Source organism: Loa loa (assembly GCF_000183805.2).
Source record: "Loa loa unplaced genomic scaffold supercont3.661, whole genome shotgun sequence".
In the NCBI taxonomy this organism is placed as follows: domain Eukaryota; kingdom Metazoa; phylum Nematoda; class Chromadorea; order Rhabditida; family Onchocercidae; genus Loa; species Loa loa.
This window is the reverse complement of record NW_018108841.1, coordinates 11,138-20,402: the sequence shown is the minus strand read 5'-3', so window position 1 is coordinate 20,402 and position 9,265 is coordinate 11,138. Positions and strand designations below refer to the sequence as shown.

Below are 9,265 nucleotides of genomic sequence, written 5' to 3'. Positions count from 1 at the left end.
AAAAAAAGAACGAACAAAAGAAAACAGAAAAAAAGTTGTTTAATGGATAATTTTTGAAATTTCGATGAAAAGTTTTCTTTTTTTCTTTTAATTTTTATTAATTATAATAGCATTATTATGATAAAAATTACAATAACTTAGTGAAATTTAAAGATTGTTTAAATTAATGAAATAAGCAATTAGTACAGCAAAAATCAATGCTGATTTCTAAATGAATCATTATATTTATCAATCATTTCGATCAATGATTTTATTTTTTTTAAGAATTATTTAAAATATTTGTTATTTCAATCAATAATTCTTTTTTTTTTTAAGTAGTTATTTAAAAAATATTTGTTATTTTTTTCATCAATAAATTATCATTCGTTAATTTGAATTTTTCTTTTTTGGATATATTTGATAGTATTACGAGTATATATATATATAGCTTATCTTTAACTTATTATGAGAACTGTCACTAAATTTTAATCTATTTATGTTGTATAATTTGAATTTAATTATAATATCAATTAGCGTATAAATGTTATCATTCGCTAATTTGAATTATCATTATCATATTCGAATATATCTAATAGTGTAAGAAGTAAAAATGTATGAATTAACTATATTATAATTATAATCTGTACTTATTAAACTAGTAATTGTAAAAAACTGAACTGAAAGATCATACTAAATGCTTATATAATAAAAATTAATGTTAGAATATATTTCTCTCGATAGATCTATTCGAATTCATTATTTTATTAATTTAACATATGCAAATTTTGGCGCCTCTTCTTTTAAATTAATTTAACATTTACCAATTTAGCACTTTCATTTTTAAATTAATTCAACATTTTCAAATATTGAATTACATTTTCAGGCAGCCCAATGTGCAGGATTCCTTCTTTTGGCTATTTATACATTATATTATACAATAACATATAAAAATCAAACATTCAATAGGAAATTTGGTTAGTTTTAAAAAATATTTTCGCATTTTTTTCTTTGCTTTATTAATTTCAAAATTTTTTTATTGTATAATAATTATGAAATATTAACTTAAATTGTGGCGGAAATATTGCAAGTATTTCAGCAATTAAATTAAATCACTGAAATGAGTAATTGAAATGATTGAAATTGAATTATTATTGAAATGCATTAAATTGTTAAAACGTGTGTTTTATTTGTTAAAATGCGTGCTTTATCGGAAATATATGATATTTTTAAAAAAAAAGAAATTGAAATTAATTAACCGAACAACTCTTTCTGTCTTTCTTTCTTCACCACTTCTATCATTAATTTAAATAGTTAATTAATTAGGGATAATTTATAAATTTTTACTTACATAAATAATTAATAATTTCTCAAATTACTATTTTGCACATTAGGAATAATTTCATTGTTTTGTAATTTTGTTATTATTTCTCTATGCAAATTGTGATTTTTTTATCATTTGGCTTTTTTTTTTATTCCCTTTAATTATTATCATCATCATTATTATTGTTATTATTATTGCTAGTATTATCAATACCACTTTTATTAACAATTTTATTATTATTGCTATTATTATTATCAGTTACTATTATCATTTTTATCGATACTATTTTCCTTCAACCTCAAAATATTTTATTTGTGAATTGATTATCGATCATATATGATAATCTAATAATTTTCTTTCAAAAAAGAAAATAATATTAGGTAAATATTGATGATTCTTTTTTTTTTGTCCGTCTCTTTTTTTTCCGCATTTTTTTTTACAAAATTTTACAAAAAAAAAAAAGAAAGAAAGAAAAATGAATTTTAACATCAAAATTTAATTTTAGATCAAGTATTAATGACTGTTAGCATATTTATTGGTATAATAATTTCCACTTGGTCATGGATTGTTACAGCAAAATGTCACAATTATCTGAAGCAACAAAATAATAATTCCAATGGAGCGGTAAAGGAACGATGCCTTTGGCGGTGATTGTTAATAATTATTTGATAACTGCAAGAATTATAAATCATTCTTGTATTTTTCAAGAAAAAATCTTTTTTTTTTCCTCTTATAGTTTATCAGAAAATATTTTGTTTTTGTTTTCTTCTTTTGGATTTTTAGCAAATAAATTTCATATTAAAATAAAAACAAAAAACGAAAACAAAAACAAAGCATAGAAGTTGCGAATATTTTATAAAAAATTAAAACTTACAATTATCACGTTACACGTACGTATATTTTGTTTTCTTACGTCATGTATATACATTGCTTAATAAATGTAAAAAAAAAAAAGTATAACACTTATTTCAAGATTCCATTACATTTTTAAAATTTTTCCTATTTTGTTTTTATCGTTGTTTTCTTTTCTTTTCTTTTTCTTGTCTTCAATTTGTTTATAACATTTTAATTATACTGAAATTTGTTTTCATTACTTAAATTTGTACTTAAATTTGTTTTCATTATTTGACAATTAAATATATTATACTTTTAATATTTGATAATTTAGTGTATTATATGAATATAATTGAATTGGAACAAAAACTTTTGCGTTCATCTAAACGAGAAAGGAAAAAAAGGAAAACATTTTATCAAATTTCTTTTTTTTTTTCCAAAAAATATATGGTAAATGATTTGATCATTTAAATTATATTTCATTTATTTTGATCGCTTTGTTTCTGTCATTTTTTTTTTTTTAAATGAATATTTTGAATTCAATGTTACATTTAGACATGACAGTCGCCTTTTTTTTTAAAAGTTTTGAAAGAAAAATAAAAGTTGAAATAATAATATTTGCACGTTTCAATCATCTTTTCCGTCTAATAAAATAAAAATAACTTCAAAGGATTTCAAAGTTTCAAAGTTAATTTTTTTTTCATTCTTTTTTCTTTTTTCAAATGGAGTCGAAAAGATTGTGGATTATTCAAGTATTTGATCTATGCCCATTTATCTGTCAGTGATTGCTTTCGTTATCTTCTATCATTTATCGTTATCTGTTATCATTGTATTAAAAAGAAAGGAAAAAGGAAAGGGACTTAACCGAACAAAAATTTTTAGAATTAAAAATTGAAAATTTCTAAAAATTTCTTTTCCTTTTTTTTTGAGATTACATCATTAAAGAAATATTTTTCATTTAATCAATTGTAATTTTACATTCTGTGGAAAATTTAACTGATATGATTAATGATAAAATCAGGTACAATAGCATGATAATTCAATAAATACGATCATATTATTACAAATTATCATAAGTTATTAAATGTCAAAAATCACATCGTTGACTTGTAAAACGTTAATAACTACTAACTATTCTATCCTTTTTTTTTTCATAGTAAAAGCTAATTTGATAAATTTTATTTTAAAAGGTAAGGAATTTACATTTAAAATTTTAATAGATTTGAAATTTAGCAAAATTTTATCACAAAATTACATTTTTTACATAATCTTTTTTTTTGCTTAATTTTGATTTTAATGAAATTTATTTGCAATAAACGAAACATTTTTGTGCAGCACATTTTTTTTTTTTTTTTTGATTTTGATTTTTATTTTCAAATTTTTGTAACCAATAATGAAATGATAGGAATATAATACAAATATCAATGAGATGTAATAAACATTAAACATAATGAATTATTACTTAATTAAAAATTAAGAGCATTAAATTATTTAAGTTCACTAAAAATTTAACGACATATACCAGTATAACTTTGAAAATTTTTGCAATATATTAAAATATGCTATAATGGCAGTTTCAGTTTAATTTTTTAAAATTTGCATAAAAAATTAATTCAACAAATCCCCAAAATTATTTTTAATAAGTTTTTTGCAATGAAATAATTTTTCGTTTTTTTCGCATTATTTTCAAAAAAATCTTTTGTTTTTTGCCATTCTTCGTATTTTTTATGATTAACGAAGAAAGAAAATCTTTAATTAAGCAATTAACAAAGTGATAAATGAAATAAACTAAAATATTTTTCATTACAACAAAAATTCATTTCCAGTATTTGCTAAATTTTTTGTCAAATTTAAATATATCAGATGTTATTTCAAAATATCAGTTGCATTGATTATAAATTGATCAACAGTGAAAGAATTTTATTTCAAACTTTAGTCTCTCCGCTAATTACTATTTTATTGCATAATTTACTATATAGCTAATTAAAAAGTAAAATATACATAAATCAATTAATTTTGCTTAAATTTTGATCTATTCATTTTTAACGCAAAAAAAAACCTAACAAATGTTATAATGTTTCACACTTAATGAATAAAATAAATGCAAATTAAGTGATAATTTTGCATAATCAATAAAATTATCATCTTTATCATATACAAATATCAACAACAAATTTAATGATAAAATATTGATAAGTTTCATGTCGGAAACGTGCGGTTGCTTAAGACAGAATGAAATTATATTTGCTAATTATTTTAATGTTAGCTTATTTATCTTTCGTAATCACCATTAATGATACATTGAAACGGAGTAATCGTAATAAAAATGTTAGTTTCCTTTTCAAAAAAAAAAAAAAGAATTATAATTTTAATTAGAAAAATTTAGTAAAAAGGGTGACGATTTTAAATTAAATTAAACTAAATGTATTTTACTTATTAGTATATTTTCTTTCAAATTAAACAAGCATACATTATTATTTCTTTTGTTTTTACTAATAATTTATAAAAAAAAAAAGGAAGAGAATAGAATTTATGATTAAGTTTTAATAATTATAAAAAGCTCAAAAGGAATAGGATTAATAGCTGTCGTATAAAGTATGGAAAAAAATTTTAAAAATAAAAATAAATTTTAAAAGAAGTTGAAAATTCTATAACTCATATAATTTAAACAGCTGAAAGAAAAGTTATTAATTGATTATATTTGATGAAATTTTAACGATTTAACTCTTAATGTTATATATTTTGCATGACTTGACTCTAAGAATTTACCTTCAAATAATTTATTTTTAATTTCTTAAAAATATCAATGCATAATTTGATTTAAAATATTTATCATTACAAAAGTTTTAGCTTTTCGAAATTTTCTGCTGAAAATAAATTTTTCAAATTTTTAGACTTTTTTCAATTTTTCAAAATTTACTTATAGATTTTAAGCTCAAATTACAAGTTGTTTGAAACTTTTTAGAAAAAGCTCTTTTTTTTAATGGAAATTAAAGAGAATTTCAGAATCTTGTGAAATGTAAAGAATTTTTCAAAGAGAAGAAAATAAATTTCTTTTCTTTCATCCCAATTTTAAAACTTTTTTTTTTTAACTCTAAAATCATTTTGAGACATAATTTGTTGCTAGTGAGTAATTTCAAATACTCTGATCCTATAAATTGACATTAGTGTATGTCAAATGATTGGACAATAACATTGTCATTCGATAAATTATGATAAAGTTTTCTGGATGATATTTCCAGGTGACCAAAATTTAAGATGTCAAATGATCATCGTTATGTTTGAAATTATTTTATTGAATGGTTAAATTTAGGGAGATTATATTTAATGATTGGTAAAATGATAAAAGTGATTAATGATAAGAGATATCTTGAAATTTAGTGTGCTCATTAAATTTTACTCATAACAATAACCGATCTTGCATTCTATGAGTGAAAATTCTAGCAATTTTAGTAGTAATCGTGTTGATAGCAAAAAGCAAATTGACTTGAACTTATTCCGGTTTCGTCAACATTTCTGTAATCAGGAAAGATAATGAACTGAACTAAAGCAAATCGGAAACATCCGGAAGGGAAACATATATTTATCATATTAATGATAGGGAAATGATTTTTTTTTCTTTTCCAAAACTTTTAGATTAAATTTTTCGGTCAGTTCTTTTGCTATAACACTAGCAAAAATTAAATAAGGGGAACCGGTTTTGCTCTAATCGGTTGTTTGGTACCAGATACTGATATGCTCCTGTTTTCTTTTCATTGGCTGACTTCCGTATCCTTCTGATTATGCCTCAAATCATTCACCTTTAATTAGTTATTCACGTAAATCATCTGGTAATAATAATTCATTTAAACAATCAACATTGGATTAATGGTGATAAAGAAGTCAACTAATTATTATTTAAAATTTAATTAGTTTTGTCTTCTTGAAATTTTTTCCTTTTTTTTTTTTCATCCATCAGATAACATTGTACTAAATTTACAATTCAATGTCTTTTGATGATCTTTTTTTAAAATCTTGATAATTTTTATAAATTATGTTAATTTTATTCATTCCTAATTTATCCATTTTTCTTTCTCAAGAATATAAGCGTAATTCAAAAGAAGAAATTTTAAATATAAAAACTGAAATTCAAATATAAATTTAACAAAATTTGTAAAGTTAAGAAATAATTATTTTTCTGAAATATTTTAATTTTTAGTATAATGATGTCTGCCGACGACGATTATTCAAAACCGATGATAAAATATTTACATTAATAGCATTTCCAAGTTTATTTCTTTCACTTTTTCTTATCATCGCATCATCATATTTGTTAGCTATCACGGTGACAGAAGTAATTTAGTGATAATTTCGTTCATCATTTTTCAATTTCTTTATAATTACTACAATACTTATAAAACACTTTTTATATTATTACAATACAATACCTAATTATTTAAAATATTTCCATTTCTTTTTTTCTTATTAACTCGATTGATTTTAAATTTTGATTCAAATTTTTTAAAAAGAATGAAATTTTAATCTCATACATATGCTTTTCATCAACAAATACAAAATAACTGACTTTTTTTTTCGTATCATACAATTAGCAAAAGAAAAAAATTAAAATTGTTAAAATTTATATTTTGTTTAATCTTTTTTTTCTAATAAATAATTAATATGAAAACAGTAATTTTTGGATGATATTTTTAAATATTAAATCAATAATTTTCTTCCAGTAAATTTTGCTAAAATCCAAAATTAACTATAAAAATTTTTAATTATTTCCAAATGTTTTATAAAAAAAGGATCAAATGAAAGCATAAATTTAAAAAATATATATAAATTAAAATAAAAAAATAAAAAATAAAATAGAAAAAAAAACATGTAAATTAAGTTTCGTTCTATTATGGTTAATTTATGGTTAATTTATGACTAAAAAAAGAAATTTATGGTTAATTTATGACTAAAAAAAGAAAAGTTAATACATAGAATTAAATATTTGCTAAAATTCATTATATTCTTGTTTTTTTTTATTTTTTTGTTGACTTTAAAAAGTTTTCATAATTATAAATAATTTGTGATTTAAATTTCAAAAGGTAAAAGAATAAAAAAAATATCGATATGACGTAAAATGAAGAAATTATGTTACATTTTAATTGATAAAACTGAGCTTTTCAAAAATTTATATAAAATTATTTATTAATTAGAAGAAAAAAGAAATTAATCATCATTTTAGATTCGTTGAAAAAATTTTTTTAGAAATATATTTTATAGCCTTTATTTCCTCCTTTAAATTTGTATTGAAATTTGAAATTAAGTTAATGTTTTCGAATTTTTGTCAGGTACGACATGCTTTATCAAATACGGAAGATGTTATGCTTCAAGTAATGGATTCTGTATTAGTTTGTCTGATGCCAACAAATATTATGAATCGAATTTGTATGACAGATGACAAAATCATACCTTGTGAAAAGAATGTATAAACAATTGCACCAGAAAATTCTTAATTAAAATCATTGTTAAAATTTTTCAATTAACTACCATCATTTCATTTTTTACCTTTTAAACATTTCAAGTTAAAATTTCATGCAATAATTTTCATCATTTTTTTTGATATTATTATTTATATGATAATTGAATTTTGAAATTTCACAGATTTTGATTTCAATTTTATTTCTTGAAAAGATACAAAATTGAATAATGCATTAATTGTTGAACAAATATTTCATTATCCTACCATATTTGTAATTAAAGATATTTTTAATTTATTCCTTAAATTTTCAATTAATTTTTTTTTCAGCTCAAAATTTTTTAATATTTGTTTATTTTTCTGTTGACAATTTGACAATTCCAGCATTTTTGAATTTTGCAATGAACCATGAACGGCATTTTATCATTCTTTCCAATGTTTTTTTCCTTTTTTTTTCTTGAATCCAGCTATACTTTTTGAAATTATACCGAAATTTTTTATAATAATTAGTAATAATTAATTATTTCCTTTCGATGTAAATATCAAATATTATTTTCAATAAATTTAAAAGCTAACTGATATATGATTAATCGAACTGATGAAAGGATAATTTTTTTAAATTTTACGCTTGCTAAAAAATTTCAGAATATTTGAAATAATCTGAAGTGATTTTTTTTTTTGATTTTTTTTCTTTTTTTTACCGGATTACTTCCTGATTATAATTAATCGGTTTGCATGACAAATTTCGGGCCTACAAAACAAAATTGTTTACATGATCCTGATGATTTAATAAAGAATGAATGATTTTCTTCAATGATAGTAAATATAATAATAAAATCAATAATTTCTTGTTTTATTTTTCGATTCAGAAATTGTCGATCATCTTTCGATATGACAGTTAGTGAATTTAGTTTTACTAAATTGAGACAAATACAGGCTACTATTAGCCTATTTTGTAAACCGGAAAATCATATCGCAAGAGTTCGACTAATAGTTATCACAAAAAGATATTTAAAAAAAAGGATAATTTGAATAGAATAATCCTGAAAATGATCATTGTCTAATTATCATTGCTGGCTGATAAAATTTCATCTGAATGACTTAATTAATTAAACTGAAAATTCATGGTTTTGCAGAGAGTGAACTAATAAAAAGGAATGTTAAATATGTAAGAAACTTATGATTTTCAAACATAAAAAAATCAACAAAAAGATTATAAAATAATAATTTTTGCATTCAATTTGAAATTTGAAAAAGAAAAAATAAACTGAAGACATTTCTTCTTTTTTTTTTTTTTTAACAAAATTTATCACAAATTGTTCATTTCATTTCCATTTTTTTCTTTTCAATAATAAATTTGAAAATTTTTATCAATGAAATAATCAAATATCAGCAAAATAATTTCATCAAAATGAAATGCGCACATAATTTTTCATCTTATATATATATATATTTTTTTTTTTTGGCACATTCATAGTAGTATTAACCGGCTATAAATTCATGTTAACCTGTTTTCTCTTAAAGTTATCATAATTTTTCAAAAAAAAGTAAAGTTCTGTGGTAATTTTGAAATAATTGATTCAAATTGAATAAAAAAAGGAAAAAACGGATGAGAAAAATATTTAGGAAAAGAAGATAGGCAAATGAGATTAAATGATCCAAAAAAAAAATATATATAA

General features: G+C 20.8%; 1 protein-coding gene across 1 annotated transcript; it reads left to right on the top strand.

The window, feature by feature from the left end:
• Positions 1-862: 862 nt before the first annotated feature.
• LOAG_10015 (hypothetical protein) lies at positions 863-7,593 on the top strand (the record flags this gene model as incomplete). The annotated part of the gene is made up of 4 exons (XM_003145541.1): positions 863-953; positions 1,806-1,924; positions 6,333-6,467; positions 7,459-7,593. Coding segments are annotated over 4 exons (480 nt in total), but the record flags the coding sequence as incomplete, so codon positions are not given.
• Between the last annotated feature and the right edge of the window lie 1,672 nt (positions 7,594-9,265).